Genomic DNA, 20,840 nt, shown 5'->3' with positions numbered 1-20,840 from the left:
TTGTGGCCGCGTACTGAGTTCCCCAAGCTCCTCACAGTTTGATCAGAATGCTTTAGTCTGGCAGGTCGCTGCAATAAACAAAGAGAACCTTCAGTTGCACGCACAGATGCTAAAAGACCGACATAAGGTTGAGGACACTATGGCGCACATGGCGGAGACTTTAGCAGATAACTATACATTTATTAAAAATATTTGATGTTTTGGTGCAGGTAGAGTAAGAAGGACCTATATATAATTTTTATTGATAAAGAAAAAAAATATGATAACGTTTAATGAGAAGTACTTTGGAGAGTTTTAGAAAAAAAAATGTGTTGATATTACTTATATTCAAGTCATTAAAGATATGTAAATTACTTGTATTCAAACACAAACAGGATTGATCAAGTATTTTCATTAGGAATCGACTTTAGGACCATATTTTTTTACTTTAGTTATGATGTTCTTACTTTATAGGAAGATATATCTTGGTGTATGTTTTCGCTAATGAAATCCTTCTTGCAGATAAGACTAGAGAGACCAAAAGAAAATCAAATTATGGAGGTCTTTTGAGAGTCTAAATGTTTTCATTTGAGAAGAACTAAAAATGAATACATAGAATGTAATTTTAATAGTAGTTGATCTAGTGATGGGGTTGTAACAATGGGTGATCAAGTCATTAAAAAGAGTGAATATTTTAAATATCTCAAGTTTATTGTTCAAACTGATGGTGATATAGATGGGGAAGTTATTAGTAGAATTCAAGTTGGATAATTGAAGTAGAGGAATGCATCAAGCCTTTTGCATGTTATAAAAGTACCACTTAGCATTAAAAGAAAAATTTTATAAGAGGGTGGTGAGACATGCAATGTTATATGGCGCAGAATATTGGCTTAGAAAAGATAAGCAAAAACTAAGTGAAGTGTTGTTGAGATGAGAATGCTCAGATGGATGTGCGGCTTTATGTTTAAAGAATAAATGCAAAATGAATATATCCGTGAACGGGTTGAAGTAGCTCCAGTGGCATACAAGTTTAGAAAGAGTCTCCTTTGATGGTTTGGTCATATTAAACATTTACCATCTGATGACACAAGTAGGAGAGTGGATGTTTTAGATTTTACTTATGTTAAGAAATATAGAAATAGACCAACAAAGACTTGGGCATGCTATATGAAAAATGATCTTAATTTATTAAAATTAAACTAAATTATGACAATAGGGCAATGAAAAAAATAAGGATTCATGTGACTGACTCCACTCAGTGGGATAAAAGCTTGTTGTTATTGGGCTATCATGCAGTTTATTTCTCACCGATGCATCTTTGAAGTAGGATTAAGTTATCAATTTTTATTAATTAAAATGCTACAAATATGTTTTATGCATTTTCTTTCTTTCTTTGGGATTTTTAGTTCTTCTTCCTTTGGTTTAACTTGGTTATATTCATTCTATCCTTATATTTTTGTGGCCTTAATTTGTAATAATTGTCTTGCTAGGCATGACCTTCACCATTTTCTAAAAAAAAGAACATAAATTGTCTTGTTAGACTCTTACATTTTGACTGCTAGAGTTATTTCTACAGTTTTTTGAATGTATATTCGTAACTCTTTGATTTATTTTGATTTAATTGAGACTATTCTCTAATTTTTCACCAAATAAAAAAATTAAATACATTCCACTCAATTCCTATGAATTTACACATCTAACACCTAAACGTAACAATTTATACACACATGCACGCCACCAAACCTATTCGTGAAAAGGTGAATTTCACATTTTAAAAGTTAAAATGAATGTATTTTTGACGTGAAATGAAAGATTTGGGGGGTATAAATGTAAAAACCAAAGTTTATATGTTAAATATGTAAATAAATAGGAATTGGGTGGTATGCCCAGAATTGTAATTCAGCCAACTTGATTAGAGTCTAAAGAGAGATGGCCAGAGAGTCAACCTTGAGATCTCTCCCTCTTCACCATAAACGATGATTTCTCCATATAAAAGTCTTAAAAGCTCAACAAACAAGAAAGCCATTAATTCAATTTCTCCAATCTCAAAGTACTCTTATCACTTCCCCGTTAATCCTGCTGCTATTTCTAATTTAACTTGCTGGATCTAAAATAGATATAAACGACACCACTGCTCCTCTTCTATCCCATTTTTCCCAATCTTAGCTCTTGAGCTCCTTTCTCATCAGGCAGGTTTTGCTACCTGTATCCATCAGGCTACTTCACAGATCCAAAGCTGGTTCTGTTTCTTTTAATTTTCGTCTGAAATTCATCTAAAAAGGAAGAAATGAGAAACCTGAACCATTCCACAAGGTTTGGAGTCAAGGAAGTGATGTATTCCTCCATCTTCTTCCTCTCCATTCTCGCACTTTTCCTCAGCATAATCACTCTCTCCAGATTCTACCCCAAGAACCCCTTCTCCTTCACCAACACATTTGGAGATCAAACTCCAGACGAAGATGACTCCACCCAGCTCTTAGACACCATCATAGAAAAACTTGTGGAGCAGATCAGAGCTTCTGAGGCTTTAACAATGGGTTCTGACGAGCTCAAAGATGCCAGGCTCAAACACACAGCTTTCCTTACAGAGATTTTAGATCTCGTAGGATCATTGAAGTTATCACTAGCTCAATCAAAAGAAGTAATTCATGAACAGGAAAAAACTCAACCAAATGAGTTCCATTCTTTATCAAGAACTAGTCAAAGCCTCGACGAAGCCGCCGAGTTCTTCCTCACAGAAGAGATAAGAAAATACGCCAGAATTAAGCCCAACAGGCTTGGAAAGCAGAACTTCATGGGAGCCAATGGGGCCTTCATGAGCATAGGCCATGCATGCTTCGCACTTAAAGAAGAGCTTGAAGAGTACATGGACTATGATGTTGGTGATTTCTGCAAGGATGACTGGAAACAAGCTCAGAGGCTGATGGTTCATGGCTGCGATCCTCTCCCAAGAAGAAGGTGCTTTGCCAGAGCTCCCAAGCTATATTCCAAGCCACTTCCTATCAAAGAATCCATCTGGACCATCCCAGACAACAGAAACGTGCGTTGGAGTGGCTACCGCTGCAAGAACTTCGCTTGCCTCGCAGCGAATCAGACAGGCAAAGGCTTCTTTAAATGCTTAGATTGCTTCAACCTCACTCACCATGAGTGGCCCAGGTGGATGGAAGTTAATACTACTGATTTTCTCATAGAAGAAGTGTTGAGTATCAAAAGAGGGGAGATCAGGATTGGGTTGGATTTCAGTGTTGGAACTGGGACTTTTGCAGCTAGGATGAGGGAATTTGATGTTACAGTCATCTCTGCAACTATAAATCTGGGAGCTCCTTTCAGTGAGATGATTGCTTTGAGAGGATTTGTTCCTCTTTACTTGACTATAAATCAGAGGCTTCCTTTCTTTGATAATACTCTTGACATGATCCACAGCACAAGATTTCTAGATGGCTGGATCGATTTCATATTGCTGGATTTCGTGCTGTATGATTGGGATCGAGTTTTGAGGCCTGGAGGGTTATTATGGATTGATAGTTTTTTCTGCAAGAACAAGGATTTGGAGGATTATTTGGAGGCTTTTAGCATACTGAGGTATAAGAAGCATAAGTGGGTTGTGGTGCCAAAGTTGGATAAAGATGGAGAGGAGGTTTTCTTCTCTGCTGTGCTGGAGAAGCCACCAAGGCCATTCTGAGGTATGCTAGAGGTTTTAGTGGCCATGGTTACAAAACTGTACAAAGTTTGAAAAGAAGATATGTTCAGGAGTGGAGGGAAGATTAGAGTTGGGTTTTGCGTTATTGTGGATTTTTTTTTTTTTTGCAAAAAAAATTGTATTAAGTTTTAGTATAAGAACAGGAGAAATAAATAAAAGAACTACTGTTATTTAAGAAAAGATGCATCTAGCATTAGATGTTGATTTAGGATATGATTCTTGTCTGGAAAGAATATGTAAATGAGGTAGATATTTGTACTGATGTTGATTTGGCTAAGGCAAGATTGTATTGAATATACACTTAGTCCATGTGGCCTTTTATGCGGGATTCGTGAGAGTTCATTTTTATTATTCCAGTTTGACCAACTTGTCTCAAATTCGTCCGAATTAGCCTCCACAAAGTACTTTGAATATTTGAATATAAAGTTAGTTTCCCGATTTTAAATATCATAAAATTGATGATGATTAAATAATGCTTATAACATGTGCAGTGCTAATGTCATATGAGGCATGGTTGAGGCTTAAAAAATAGTATTTCTCAACATTTTAAAACTTCATAAATAGCTTTTAGGATATTTGAAATGTTTTCATCCGTCAATGCTCAATCTCAAAAGCCTTTCCGATAAATCCCCCAGTCCACATAAACATGGATAAATCTGAAGTTAATAAGACTAAAATTATCATTAATCCCGCATTTAACAGATCAAATATAGCTGAAGATTGAATGCATCATATAGAGAGAGGCGATATATAGCTGAACAGTATTCCTAATTTTAGGGAGCTTATACGATCAATAATTTCTTGAAATTTAAGAGATGATGGGTGACATGTGTCCTGTTTCCAAGCTTCAGCCCCCGATCCAATTCCTTCAATGGTAAATACTTATGGATGACTATAAATTGTGTACTTTGAATTAGAACGTGGAGATTCAAGGCTGCAATTATGATCCAATATAAAGGATTCTTCCTTGTAGCTTTTGTTAAAGATGGTTGAGATAATTCTCAGTGCTTCCAGCAAGGACATGAGCAGTTTTGCTTTGTGAATGATTTCCTGAGAGGAATCCATTTCTATTAGCTCAAGAAGAATATGGATTAAGCTTTTGAATGTTGTAGCATGGACTCCATAGATTTATGAACATTCCTCCAAGTTTTATTCTTCCTGAGTTGAAATCTATGCTCCCAATTTATTTAGGATTCCTTAAAAATCATGCAATGATGTTGACTTGATGAATAAAAAAAATTCCACAATAGTTGTCAAAATTTCTTCTGATATCCTCAACAGTTCCTTGATATGAAACCCTTTCTAAAATTCTTCCCATTTTTTTCTTAATCTCTTCAACTAAGGAGGATGCCATGGGAAAAGAGGAACATTATGACCAGGTGAACTTTTTAGTAGAGTCCAATTGAGTCTCAAGCAAGAGGGCATTCAATGGGATGCCAATGTCAATGAGGATCGAAAGAATCTTGAATGTTTTTATGAGACAATTATCAAATCATAAAAACATTTATGTATGAAGCTAAGTCATTAACTATAAAAGTGATTGACAAACAGAGTCATTGAAGAAGGGAAAAGAGCGTAGTTCTTACTAGGTGGGCTTTCTAAGGCTGCCAATGATGGCATGCATCATTCCAACTATTTTGATTCCTTTACAAAATTTTATATAAATTCAATTTGGCGTGATGACAAGATATTCCATTTAAGTGACCCTCTTTTATTAGGTTTTTTAGCATAGCTTTCAGAACACTTCAATCTTCTACAGCATGTCATGAATTTTATGATAGTGACAAACCTTTAATGAAGAAGAAAAATGTGTATCTCGTATTACGTGAGCTTTTCTAAGGCTTCTAAGCCATGCATTTTTAGCTTCTACTTCCACAGAGACACTATGCATAATTCCAATTATTTTTATCTCTACACCATATGCTATACATGATTCTCTATCGGTTTCTTATTAGCACAATTGTCTACTAAGTGACCCTTTCTTGGTTAGCTTTCTTAAAAGCATTACAAAACTTTACAGTCTTTTGTTGCAAAGCCATAAATATTATGATAAAGATAAAATTTTGATTTGCTTTTAACCATTTTTTAACTTCTTTGTAGGTGACACCCATCTAAAATACTCCATACCTTGAAAAGTCGTCTTGATAAAGACGAGGAGCTAATTCAGTGAAGAGAAATAAACATCATGAAATATCATAAGAGATGCCACCACTTGGCCCCTCATAAGATCGACAAGTTGTGGACTTCAGAACTAACTTCTTCAATTAGATAACAGCAACCTTCTATTTCTCTGCAAAAATGCATACAGAGACAATAATGTCCAAAAATAAAATAAAATCATTCAAATGCCCCAATGATGATCCTATTGAAAGCAAATCTTAATCAAGGAGATTCTTAAAATAAAACTCCTAAATTTTAAAGGTTAATAATTTAGACATCACACCCCGAAGATGGCTTAATGACACAAATTTTCAATCAAAAAAATAAGTATTATCGACAAAATGCCTCAAATTCTATGTAAATAATTTTAGGCCTAAATTCAAATAAAAATATCAAAATTATAAAATTCAAAATAGTTCAAGTAAAAACTATCACGCTAAGTTAAAGAGCAAAATTCATCCATCCCCTAGAAAAATGTAAGAAGTCGATATCATATTAAACATACTTTTATGACCACTCTACAAAAATCTCATACCAATGACATCGTTTGTATCGTTTATCCATGTGATTTTGCTATCAAATGTCATCACAAAAGAAGTAATTAACACTGTGGTCCTCTGATCGATTAATTCACAACAAAATAACATTATTATATCCCCTTGAGTTAAACATTGTGATGACATTTGATAGCAAAGTAATTTTAAGCCTAAATTAAAAAAAAAATGTAAAAAACATAATAAAAATTATAAATTCAAAATATTTAAATAAAATATATAACCTTAAGTTAAAGAGAAAAATTCATCCATCCCCTAGAATAATGTAAAAAGTCATTGTCATAATAGACATACTTTTTATAGCCACTCTACAAAAATCTCATACCAATGACATGGTCTGTGTCCTAGATCCAGGTGATTTTGCTATCAAATATTATCACAAAAGAAGCAATTAACATTATGATCCTTTGACCGAATGATTCACCATAAAATAATATCATTAAATTACAGTCACAACCAAAACTTATATGTTTCCTAATAGCTTAGCCCCCTTGAGTTATAAATCATTGGATACACTTGATAGGACACAAAACTCTCTAGGATCTAAAGCGACTTAAGATCCTAGTTTATTAGTCTACTTAGACGACACAATCCATAACTACTGAGACAAATTTTTCAATCAGGCTGGGTGGACTACATCCATTGAATAAGTAAACTAGAGAGTCCACAATAGCCTAAGATAGCAGAATCATGGGCTCTGAGTTTGATTCACTATCATTCGCCTTGTCTTTCTCTTTAAGCTAAAGGTGATTTTTTATTTAAAATCAAATGCCTCTAAAATCAAATTACTAACATTATACACTAAACACATAGTAAATATAAAATTTAATTGAAAATTTTCTCTCATCTCCAAGAGACATAGGGACATCAGCATGTGAGAAACCTAGAATCAAATCATAAAATATTCGTAAAATGAAAACAAAATATCTAAATATCATCTTATCTAAAAATCTAATTTTTCATATTAAAAATTTGTCCCGAGATAAAAAAATAAAACTCTCTTAGGAGAGTTGAACAAGAATTTTTAGAGCCCATAGTAGATTTGAAGGGTGGTGAATCACCATGCCGTAAATCTAGGATTGATGGCACTTATAGACATGCTCAATATAGTCATTGGTCATTATGGGCCAATAAAATCTAAGGTGCTTAATTTTAAGTATTATTTTAGGTCTAGATTGAAAAGTATTATATAGACCCTCATGTACCTCATCCATCACTTTATAGGCTTCCTTGCAACTAAGGCGATGCAAATGCAACATATATAGTTGAACAAGCATTAGCACAGTGTTGTTCGCATACACAAATTACAATACATTATTTCTAATATGACAAATTAGAAAATCAATAAAAGGGGTCCTACAATGTAGCTTGACTGCCAAGATTGCAAGGGTTTGATTGAGAGGTTGATGGATGATAATTGAAAAGGGGTCAACTAAGAGGTCTGGCAACTCTTTGGCAAGCTTAGCAAGTCACATAGTTTGTCATTATTAAAGGGAGGATTCTAACTATGGTCAAGCTTAGGATGGTGCAAGAAGCTTATGAGCTATGTGATATATGTTTGGAGCTCATGCTTAAGAACTTTGAAGATTCTTAAAATTTATTTATGATTAGTTAGGAATATCCTAGGAACCTGACTAGTTATATTCATCTAGATAAAGAACTCTAAATCTATTACAAGAGCTTCATATTTTGTTTTATTATTGGTACATAACCCTAGAAGCTATAAAATAAGTGGATGATACCAAAGATTAGACTCAAACCTACTATAATTGTGGGGCGCTTATGCAAACCGGTGCTTTCATCAAGGATGCACCATCAAAAGAATAAATCTAAGTGGAGAACTCTTAATTCTCTGCACTTATAACCTATTCATTAGGTAGATCATCATTGGAAGGAACTCTGCGAGAGTCAAGTTAGCAGCTAGAAAATTACCAAAAGCCTATCATTTGAAAGTTTTTTTATGTACAAACATAATGTCAAATTTTAATATAATCATGGAGTATAAAAAGAACCATGAAAGGATCAAATATGTCATCAAATACTAAAGTGGGTTGAATGAATAAATAAGCTTGATCTTATGCGGAATATACATATATATATATATATATATATATACACACACACTGAGGAAAATATATTAGCATTTATGCAGCAAAGATTAATGAAAAACTATTTTTCTACCATGATCTCTATCAGGATAAGGCATCAGCAAAGGTAATGAATTTTCTTATTCTTCTTCAATTCCCAAACTAAAAGAGGGTCAAAATAATTTATTATAAGCAAAAATATAGATGATCAAAGGCATTCCCAAAATTAAGATCGTCAACATTAGGGTGTGCATTATATAGTGATTTTATATTTTGCAAAGGCCTTCTAACAATACTAGTCCCAATGAAATATGACATTCATTTTCACATGTACTATAAGAGGCTGACATCTACGAGTGATTATTGCATCAGGACACCAGACGCAACTAGAGTCTAGCGGGCACTTGCCACATGGCAAGTGGGCCCCATTGTAATACACATGTTAGGTAGGTTTTTTAGAGTGTGGCTCACTTGCCACGTGCCACACTTTCACCGGACTCCGGATGCAAATTTTGCATACGGATGCAATATTTTTTCAACATCTACCGGATATGTTACAAATAAAAATTCTTAGAAAAGAAATTTTACCTTGGAAGGATCTTAGCTTAATAAGACTCTTTGGGGATATAACTACAAGGAACTATCTCAAGGAAACTTCAAAAGCATATTTTATGGGATTCTTCTTATGCTATACTAATGGAAATGCTCAAAGGCGACCTGCAAGTCCCAAATATGATCCTACAGTCTCCCAAGCTAACCCACTTAACGAAATCAACAATACTCTTCTCCCTCAAAACAAAGATATTAGGGTTCATCAACCAATAACCCACCATGTGGCCTCTCTGTCTTCTAATCCACCTTTGCAGATTACCTACTCCAATTATCCTGCTACTTCAGTTTCATCTTTCTACCAACCCTCAGCCCTCTCCAATTATCTTCAGGACCCTCTCCCTCCAGTTAGAAAGATAACCCTAAGATTCCCACCTCTACATTACCCGACCCCCACAACTCCACAGTAATCCCTCCATATCTCAGCCTCCAACATTAGATAAGCATGCACATCAAGTTGTAATAAACAACTTTCTCATCTTCCTTATTCTATATATCAATAAGACAAAATGACAGTGAATCATCTCTTCGGATTTAAAAAAGAAAAGAAAACCAAAGCTGACCGAGATATATTAACCATTAAATTTGTTTTCACTACAAAAATCTAAATTTAAAAGTACTTTCTAAACTTCACAATGATTGAAGCATTCACAAAAAGGCCAACGTCTCTGTCGTCACCATCATTAACACTATTGCTGTAAACCTAATCAGCAACCTCATCTTTTGGAGAATAATTAAGAAAATATCAACCACTGACCTGCCTCACATATTCAATTCTCCACTAGGGCAAAAGGAAAAAAAGCCAAATAACTTTCCCGCGCCATGGGAGAATGGCTTCCAGCTCCCTCTGACGGGAACTACTGCTTGTGATCTCATCTTGATCCCTCTGTTCGCATTTTTCGCATGAATTCTCGGTTGCTTCTTTCTTCCTCGATTTGCCGACAAGCCATCTTCGGCTCCGGCAGATTACAAGGTCTTCACAACGCCGATTGATTTTTCTCAGGTGAAGCTTTTTTTTTTTTAGTTGAAATATTATCTTTATAAAATTAGCATATCTTACATTTACATATCTAACACCTAATTTTTACTTTTTATATTTATGCTGCTCAAATCATTAATATCACATCAAAATACTCACCCATTTTAGGTTTTAAAAATTGAAATACACCATAGGAAAGGGGATATGTATGTAAAGATTTAGGTTTGGGTGTTAGATATGTAAATACTTAAGAATTGAGTGGTATGTATGTAAATATTAATATCACATCAAAAAAATGACTTAATTTGGAGTATGTGTAAATACTTAAGAATTGAGTGGTATGTATGTAAATTTTCTTATATAGTGGAATTAAGAATAAAAACTTATTTATTTATTTATTTTTTTATCAAATTTCTTTTTATGTAGTCATGAGTGACATGAATAGTTTGTGTATCGAAAAATTCATGGTGGTTGAGTAATATTTTAATGTTTTGGCATTGCAGTGAGATCCAACACACACATAAATAATAAAAAAATAGCATGAGAAAACATTGATATTTTTTTTATGTGAAAAAAACTTGGAGAGAAAAAAAATCATAGAGTTGTTTAGTCAAAGTAATGTACTGTGTGATTGTAAGTACATGTATCCAATATCCTTTTGAATTTGAGAGGATGAAATTACAAAGTTGATAATCAGGTACATATAATAGTAGTTCAGTTTCTATAATAGCAGTAGTTGGTCACAAAGATTGTAGTTGAAAATTGTAATAGTAGTAGTTAGTCATGAATGTTATAATTAGTGGTTGTAATAGTGTTAGTTGACAAAAAAATGACTTAATTTGGAGTATGTAGCAGTAGTTGTTTATATATGTTGTTGTTGGGGCGATATAATAGTGTTAGTTGGCCACGAAAGGTCATATGTGAAACCACTTAAGTGGATTGAAGTCAAACTCTTAAACATCGAGGTATCTTTTGGTATAAAGTTGGAATTTCAATAGAAACTCCAAAGTTAAGTGGGCTCGCATGGGAGTAATCTTAGGACGGTTGACCTCCTAAGAAGTTACACCAACGAGGCAAAACAATGAGGCCACTAGGCCAAAGCGGACAATATCTTGATGCATAAGAGTTCGAGCTTTCACAAATAGTATCCGGGCATTATAGCAGTTGGAAGATGGGAACAAAGTGTCACACAAAACAAATTATTATACCATGGGAGTTACCTCTTGATTAAGATGAGACAAAGTGTTACATTGTAAGAGCCACCTCTTAAATCTTTATGTGTCATATCTAGAGTCTTCTCTGTCTGGGGAATGATTATCGATATAAAGCACTAATGAGGACATCTTGAACTTAAGTTAGGGAGATTTGAAACCACTTAAATAGATTGAAACCGAACTCTTAAATATCGAGGTGCATATTGGTGTAAAGGTGGAATTTTAATAGATACTTTCAATTTAAGCATGCTCTTATGGGAGTACTCCTAGGATGGGTGGTGATCTCCTAGGAAGTTACATCGATGAGGAGAAATCATGAGGCCACTAGCCCAAAGCAAACAATACCTTAATGAGTGAGAGTTTGTGTTGCCACATCATGGTTGGAAGATGTTGTAATAATTGGTCATTTAGGCCATAACTGGGGGTTGCAATAGTGACAGTTGGAGTTAAAGGTTGTAATTGGATGTTGTAGTTGTAGTTAGTCATATTTGTGGGGTAATAACATTTGCCGACCACAATATTCTTATTTGGAAGATGTAGTAGTAGTTGGTCACATAAGCCATAGTTAGGGGTTGAAATAGTGTAAGTTCGCCATAAATGTCGTAGTTAGGGATTGTGATAGCATTAGTCGATCATAAATATTATAGTTAGAAGCTGTAATGTTAGTTGGTTGTATAGCTCGTAGTTGGTGACTGGTCCCTTCTCTTAAAATGTGGTTATAATTTTACACTCATAAAGAATGATATAGATGCTAGGTATAACCAACATATTCTAGCTACAATTGTCATAAGAAGAGGTCACCGGTATTCGATGGCAGTAGGTGGTGAAAACCGACGGTGTCAACAACTATGAAGGCAAGAAATTATCACCTGGTCTCCAATACGACATTGTACATTACGAATGTATGTAGGATATGATGTAAGCAAGCAGTGGTCACCGACAACAGTTTCAGGGGAAACTAGCGGTGGATAGTAGCTGACCAACAGTGGTCAATAGTGGTCGATGGTTATGAAGGTCTATATTTATCATCAGGTCTCTAATACAACATTATATGCTATAGTCGTATTTAGGATACAATGTTAGCAAGAGGGTTCACCAACAACAACAAGTAGAGGCTGCAGGTGATGATCGATGACGACTGACAAACGATGGTTGACAGTGGTCAGAGACTAAAGAACATAAGTTATCGTTGGGACTTTATTTCAAAACAGGCTCTGGAGTTCTTTCTCATTTCTTCTCCCCTCAAGTGAAGAGAAATGTTCTATTTATAGCCTCTGGGTAGGGCATTTTTTTTTCTTTTGACAAATAACTTACCCAACCATCTGATCTGACGACCCACATTGATCCCACTTGATCAAAAGATTTTTGAATGATTTAAGGGCCTTAATGACATCTAAATTAAACAATCTTGGGCTCGTTGGATTCCTCTGTCAAGACACTCGATTGAACAATAAATGTTAAATTTGGAGTTCATCAATTGATGATATAAAACCTTTAAATGTGCTTTAATGACCTGCTTAGGATGAATGAACTCTCTTTTGACCTCAAATGACACCGAGCATGATCTTGTGGTGTTAAATCCAATCTAAAATATCTATAAAAATAATAAAAATTTAAGAAAAAAATTTGAGAGATTCATTTTGAAATGAAACTTCCTATTCATCATGTCAAGTTCAGATAATTACTATTCCTCCCATTCAAGCAATGGACCTCAAAAATCAACAACAGTCAATTTTCCTAAGCATGCCAGCCACACCTAAAGCTCAAAATCCAGAGCAACCTATGCTGAACTTGCAAGCAGAGCTCTCAGCAACGACGACAGATGAGCACAAATTTCCAAGCAAAAGGGAACTGAGAGAGAACTGCTATGAATCTTTCAAAACAAAAACCCTCAGTTTCGATGACAAATTCTCAAAACAACTTGGAAGATCTCAGGAGATACAAGACATCTCTGCATCAGATGCTGAAGATCCGGAGCAATTGCCTACAGCTGAACGATATTTTTCCGCCCTTGAGGGACCTGAACTAGAGAGTCTCAAGGCAAGTAATCCATCTCTTTAAACAACACAATAAAAACTACTTCTTCACCAAAAAGAAGAAAAAAAAACCATTTTTTTTCTGATCTTTCAGCCAACAGAGAAGCTGATTCTTCCTCAAGATGAGAAATGGCCTTTCCTTCTTCGCTACACCATATCTTCATTTGGCTTCCCAGTTGGCATTGGAATCCAGGCTTTCCTCTGAAAGACAATGGCTACATCTCCTTCCATGCACTTTCTTCATGTACGCCTCATCATCAGCTACGTACTCTGGAGCATCTCACTTCCTCTGTTAATCTTGGTGGCCTTCTTATACCTTCTAAAGATGATATTTTTCTTCGAAGCTGTCAAAAGAGAGTTCCTTCATCCTATCAGAGTCAATTTCTTCTTCACCCCATGGATAGGCTTCATATTATTACTAGTCAGCGCTCCTCCATCCATTGAAAAGAACTTGCCTTCAGCTCTATGGTATGTACTAATGGCTCCAATACTCTGCCTAGAGCTCAAAATTTTTGGGCAATGGATGTTGGGAGGCGAACGGAGGCTTTCAAAGGTGGCGAACGCGACCACTCATCTTCCCATTGCTGGAAACTTTGCAGTTTCGTTGCTTGGTTCAGCCATGGGGATAAAAGAAGGACCTGTTTTCTTCTTTGCTGTTGGTCTGGCGCATTACATTGTCCTGTTTGTAACGCTTTATCAGAGGCTTCCGACTAATGAGACTTTGCCGAAGGATCTTCATCCTGTTTTCTTCTTATTTGTAGCAGCGCCGAGTCTGGCTAGCGTGTCGTGGAGCAGGATCATTGGAAGATTTGATCTTTTGGCGAGGATGGCTTACTTCTTCTCTATGTTCATTTATGCCTCTCTGGTATGTGTTGTCTCGTAATTTGAAATTTTGCAGCATCTGCCTTCTTTTTTGTGGAAAATATTTAGGTACATAAGACACGTACGTCAGGGGTTATTCAGGGGGTACAGGGGGGTTATATCCGATATATCCGAGTTATACCCCATTGTAACCTCCGTGTAACTCCCATGTAATATCCGTGTAACTTATTTGTTCCCATGAAACTACAGAAGCGTGCAACTCATTTGTAGGTTACATGGAGGTTACATGGAGATTACAGAGCGTATAACCCCGATATAACCCCCCTGTACCCCCTGAATAACCCCTGGACGTACGCAGAGCTGCGTACGTCTTATGTACGCAAATATTTTCCCTTTTTTGTAGTACCATACATGCCATCTTATTTATGCCTAAAAGGTGCATTTTAGTTTTTATAAATTAACATGGTGATGTTTTTTATGGGTTTGTGCTTAGCTTGTAAAAATCAAAGTTTAGGTGTTAGATATGTTAATACATAGGAATTGGGTGATATGTATGTATATTTCCCTATTATTTTGCTCATCAAATTTTGAAGAACATGTGAATGAATGTAGAAGGATATTTAGTTAGAGATTATCAGGTTTATTAGATTATTAATTTGATTGGTTCTTTTGGCTTTTGTATTGCTATAAATATCACTCTATGCGTAGAATTCTGGCATATCCAATCATATCTTCAAGACTTTGAGAGTTTCGAGTGGTCATCAAAGTAGCTAATTATTTCTATCTTCTCTTAAAATATTTCCAATTTAATATTTTTATTTTATTTTTTGTTTTTATATACCAATCATCTAAAACATTACATATAATATTTTAGGTTTCGTTTGCGGAATGAAAATGGTGATATGCGATCTAAAATAGTGAAATAGTGTCATTTTTGCAAAGTAACATTGACAGACTTTTGGGAGACGCTATTTCGCCAAACGAAGGGAGTTTCGCCATCTTCTCGAACGAAGTCTTAACCTTTGAAAACTTAATAGAACATTTTAATCACTTTTTTCATCACAATCACCTTCCTAAACCCACTCATGGATAGGAAATATTGAAATCAATAAAAATTGTGGGCGTAAATTAATGCCGCCAAAAACTCCAGATATTGATGGAAGAGAAGTTCTACAACTCAAAGCAACTAAGGCAAAATGGAAGCATCCACCAAAGCTCTAATTCCTTCAAAAAATGATTATTATTGCAATGCAAATCAATATAAACCAACAAATCAACCAAATAACATACAAAACTTACAAATAACTCATGGGCATCAAAACCATACACCAAACCTTCAATAATTCTCACCTTTCCTTTACTTTTTTTCTTTATTTTAACTTGCAGGTTGTGTGAGTAAACTTCTTCCGAGGCTTTAAGTTCTCTCTGGTTTGGTGAGCTTACAACGTTCCTATGGCCAGTGCTGCAATTGCAACCATTGCTTATACCAGAGAAGTTGATAATCTCTTCATGAAAATCATATCAGCGGCTCTCTCTTTTATATCTGCTCTCACGTGCATGGCTCTGCTCATCTACACAATCTTTCATGCATTTGTTTTGCACAATCTCTTCCCTAATGACATTGTCATTGCCATCACCCACAAAAAGTCGGATTAGATGAGATGGGGATTTATGTATGGACGATGAGTTTGTTCTGTGATAATGTCATTTAGTGGATTGTAAGTTTATTGTGAGGGTAATGACCTTTGTTTGGTTGGGATGATGAAGTGGAATAAATAAGTAGAAATTTTGGCATTCTTTTTTATGTAGGAGAATGGGTAAATGGCTGAATTTTGTGTAGAAGAAACAAATTTTGATGTTAATTAGTATTGAGTAGAGGGCATGCATGTTTGAACACTACTACTTATTATTTTTATCTCTTTTTTTAAAAAAAAAACTATATTTCTTTAACCTACTTTTTATTTTTATAAAAAATTTAAAGTTTTAAGAATATTTATGTGTGTGTGTGTGTGGGCGCGTGCACGCGCACATACACACATCTATATAGGCATGCATGCATGTATATATTGATTGAAAATTTTATGCTAGCACTTAGGTCACACAATACTTTTACAAAAAACTTATCTCCTATAATGTAAGGGATAGTGAAACCATTCAGATCCTCCAATTTTTTTGAATGTTTTTCTGCAGGATAACACTACATTCTCAATTATGGCCACAGTCTCATAATCACATAGTTTTGTTTTGTTGTTGAAGACATTCTTCATGAAATTTACATGAGTAGGTATCTACTCTAAAGCTTTTAGAAATGGAATGTTATTTTTAAGTTATTTTGTACAACTTTAAAAACAGAGAGAACTATTGGTGGTTGTCTCTCAAAGTTCTTTTTTTAGAAGATAAGGCTTCTTTTCCTAAGTGTAGTATGTATTTTCACCAAGTCTCTCATTTTCAGGCTCTTCTAAACTAGCCTCCATCCTAGTCACCTCCTCAAACTCCTTTCACTCCTAAGCTTAATGGCTTTACACTGCTCATTCTCTTTTACATTTGGATTCACTTCACTGATACCTGGTAATGTCCCTTGGCGTCTAATACTCAAAGAATATTCTAACTATCCTAATTGCTTCGCTATGTTTCTAATTACTGCAATTTATATTTATAATTGATTTCCTATTTACAAGGTTAATTCTTCCATTGATACATTTTTTTAAAATTATGAATTGGAGATGAATCCATGTGGATAAATTGGTCTTAGTTTTATAACTTTAATTCCCTGATTATTTCAATTATTTAATGAGTTCTATTGGGTCACTACAATACTAAGTGTTTTCTTTATTTTGGTCATTATTCCAGTTAAAGTTTGGGTGATTCTTCCAACCAGCATCGTAAGTATTGAAATATGAGTTGTTGAGTATATTATTTATTACATTCATTAACTTCACATATATAATATTAGGATCTCCTAACCATCCATAGGCATTCTCATTAATTATTAGTGATGCTAGAATTGAATTCAAATCCAAATTGCTAATTTCTTAGATATAACCACTACTGTAAAGTTAAAATATATAACACATCTTTCTCATATATGCTGGCCACCATGCATGTTAGGGTTAGCTAATTCAGAAGAAAATTGGAAAACATTATTTGTCATCCCCTCAATTAGTGCATAGGCCTTATCAAATGGCTTTGACGTTAAGGCCTTCCTGCTGCAAAATCTATTGTAGAACTCAATGAACCCATCGACCCTGATAAAATGTCTAAATAATTAACCAGTCAGGAAAGAAGATCCTCAAGCCTCACCTAGGCTTCATAAATCTACTCACTATTTATTTAGGTAAAGGAAGTAATGTCATTTCTAAGTTTGAAAGTTTTGAATAGGGGAATGTATTTCACTAGTAATTTCTATGCAAGTTCATTCCTGATAGTGATAGATAAAGGAGGTAAGGAATTTAATCACATCTTAGTGTTATCTTTAAGAAAAAATTGAAATAACCTAAGCCTCACAATGAGACACCATTATATTTTAAGATCACACAAAATTCCTGTAAGATAGTTATATATAATTTTGGGCCTTTGATAGAAAAACCTTAGAACTAATTATTTTGTACCATTTATACTTTTGCAAGTTCGAGTTTAGAGGTGTTGGCTTGAAAGTTAGGCCGATTGATACTTTGATATATCTCATCTATCACTGGATTAACAAAATCTCTAAGTGGTCCAGGCTAGTTATTCTCTCCTTAAGGGTTTGTCGTTGTTACTAAGATGTTTTTGGTCTTTCATTAATTTATAATTTTTTAACTGCTCTTTTTATCTCAGCATTAAGTGATATTACATTAATAGTTTCATTCCTACAATACAACTAACAAGTGACCATAAACTAACAATCATAGTAATAAATAAAGTTTATGAAATAATAAATTTACAATAATTACAATGGCAAAATAGAGTAGCACAAGATAATATTAGCCACTATGACACCATCAAAATAGCTTTGCAGTGTTTGCAAGGTAGCATTGACACTACAAAACTCAAATTTTCAAAAAAATAATCATAAAAATTCCTAGTTTTGAAGCAACAAGATTATAATAACATGTGACATTGGAAATAAAACAAGTAACAACACTAGTGACAATATAATAATGAACCTACACACCAAATATTCAACTAATATTAAACTAAACTAAAAAAAAATTAATATCTTCCTCATACAACTGTGCAAAAATTGCACACATTAATTATGTAAATATATATGTCAATGAAGTAGTATATAAATCTTTTTAGTCAGACTTATCGACCCCTCGAGGAATGTATCATTTCTCAAATTAGCTTAATTATTAGTCTACTGATCCTTAGATTACTCTGAAGACACTTGATTTTTGAATTCATTTTTAAAGATTTTAAATTTTAAAGTGAAAAACTAAAGATAGGTATGTTACTAATGCTAAAAACTCTCCTCTATATTGGTTTATGCAAAGTGTAAGTTCCATAACTAGTTTTTCTTTTGTAGTTGACAATCAGGGACAATCACTTCTTATTCTCTTTTGAGATATAACATGTGTTGGAGTTTCATATTATAGTTAAAATGTCTTAATCCTATAAAAAACTCTTAGAAATCATTATTCCCCTAAATGATTGCAAAATCATAGTACTAGTAGTTATCTCATTCCAATAAAAAAATTGTGTTTTAACGTAGTTTTGCTTCTATTATTCTTCTAATATTCTTATATTACAGTATATGTTAACAAATCAAATGACTGGTTTGAAGAATAAATGAAGAATGAAAAGTTAAAACATCAAATTTTATGTTTAATTGCTAAAGTGTTTAATATGATTCACTTAGTTCTTTAAAACTAATTTAAAGAAGAAATTTTTTAGCTTCTACTCATGAATGGAAAAGTAAACATAAGGTTTATTTAAATAGAAGCAAAGTTTACAAATAAAAAGAGATAAAAATCAAGAGATTATCCTTGCTCCCAATTAAGCTCGTCTTCCAAAGTGTTTCTCCCCTTTGCTTTCCTCTTAATTTTCTCTCAATACAAGTTTTCTCACTCACCACACTCTTAGAAATGGAAACCCTAGAATAAGAAGACTGAAAGAAAGACTAAGAAGACTCAACCCTCTTTAAATACCTCTCCTTATATATTTACATATATATAAGGAGACCATAATTATTTCATGCAATTATTTTTTTATGTATGTGTGTGCGATATATATATGTATATATATATAAGGAATGACCAGAGCTATTATACGAGTCTCCAACCACTCATAATGTACCTAGGCTATCATAGCTTTTGCTCTATTAGTTTATTTTGATGATTTAATGGCTATATTGTAAAATTTGTATGATACTAAAAGATTCATTCAAAATAAACTAAAAGAAATTTCTTATCCTACACTCTGCCTGATATAACCTCAAAGCATACATGGGCTATGAAACGTGGGTTGGGTAATAGGATGGGGTATCCTCCACTTTGATGTTCATAATATCAATGTGATGCCAATCTTTCCCTCGGCCCATGGACTGGGCCCATAATAAATTTAGCATAAAGAGACATTTTATTTGAGACAAACTTCATTAGAAAATATTTGTTGTCAATAGAATCCTTCATAAAAGAAAGATTCTTCCATTTTCAATTGGACAAATTTTTAAAGTTGGTATGGTTCTTTTTTAAATTAGCTAATTGGTACCTAAATAAAATATAATTTATATATTTACCTATTTAAAAAATTTGACTTTTTTTTATCATGATAGCCACAAATACTACGTCTAGAGTAGTCAGCCCCATGTACTAGATCAACATTATTTTGTGTAGATGAATGAATTATTTTAATCTATTCATATACAAAATTTCTTTTTAAATTTATGAAGAGTTACCTACATAGTTCGTATTTTTACATATATATCCTTTGCCTATATATGAAAAAGGAGTTTGTTGAATCCTAAATTGTCCTTTGTGAACATACCTCAAGAGTTAGAACCAGACGAAAGAGGAAAGAGAAATAAAGAGTAGAATAAGTCAAGAGTTCGCTGTTAAGTGAGCCAAGGGAAAGCGGGATCCCTTTATTTGTTCTTTTACCTCCTATTTATATATATATATTTAAACTCTCCTAATTTTAGATATATTATTTTTTACACTTTTCCATATTTCTCTTTTATTGGTTTCTCATACCATTTTATAGCTAACATTTTTAAAGTAATCTGAAAATTTGATAGTGCATAACAGAAGAATATTTTTGTGTTAAGCAATCTCTATCTTAAGACATCATTTAATTTCTTTTTCTTTCTAATAGTTTACGAAATCGATCCTAAATGCTATTGATTCAATATTAAGATAATATCATATATCGTCTGTTCTTAGCATATTGCGATCCATTAGTTCAAAAGATAACATGATCAGGACCGCAAGAGGACGAGAAAGATGATTGTTCCCGTGCCTGAATCAAAACAAGTTGTACCATAAGAGACAACTAACTCTAGCGCTTCTAGATAGAGCAACATCTGTGAGGATGAAAATCCTCGAAAATACGAAAGGACCACAGAATAGGCTAGAAAGACAAATGACTTCAAACGAATTAGTAATATGATTGGTTGGAATTTTGTAGATGGTATTTGATTATATTAAAAAATACATTTTTTTTTAAAGATGAAGAGCGACATGATGATGAGGCCTCACATTAGCAATTGAGATTGTCAATT

General features: G+C 33.9%; 2 protein-coding genes across 2 annotated transcripts; both read left to right on the top strand.

The window, feature by feature from the left end:
* The first annotated feature begins 1,803 nt into the window (after window positions 1-1,803).
* Window positions 1,804-3,929, top strand: LOC110026985. Its single transcript, XM_020728233.1, has one exon. The coding sequence runs from the start codon at window positions 2,267-2,269 to the stop codon at window positions 3,659-3,661; it is 1,395 nt and encodes a 464-aa protein (XP_020583892.1). The 5' UTR covers window positions 1,804-2,266; the 3' UTR covers window positions 3,662-3,929.
* Window positions 3,930-9,651: 5,722 nt separating this feature from the next.
* LOC110026980 (S-type anion channel SLAH2-like) lies at window positions 9,652-14,201 on the top strand. Its single transcript, XM_020728226.1, is given in 3 exon segments — window positions 9,652-10,092; window positions 12,960-13,322; window positions 13,413-14,201. Coding segments are annotated over 2 exon segments (1,125 nt in total). The 5' UTR covers window positions 9,652-10,092; window positions 12,960-12,986.
* Window positions 14,202-20,840: the final 6,639 nt, after the last annotated feature.

The sequence above is a fragment of the Phalaenopsis equestris genome, unplaced genomic scaffold, assembly GCF_001263595.1.
Source record: "Phalaenopsis equestris unplaced genomic scaffold, ASM126359v1 Scaffold000410, whole genome shotgun sequence".
Classification (NCBI taxonomy): domain Eukaryota; kingdom Viridiplantae; phylum Streptophyta; class Magnoliopsida; order Asparagales; family Orchidaceae; genus Phalaenopsis; species Phalaenopsis equestris.
This window is presented reverse-complemented; position numbering and strand designations above follow the sequence as displayed.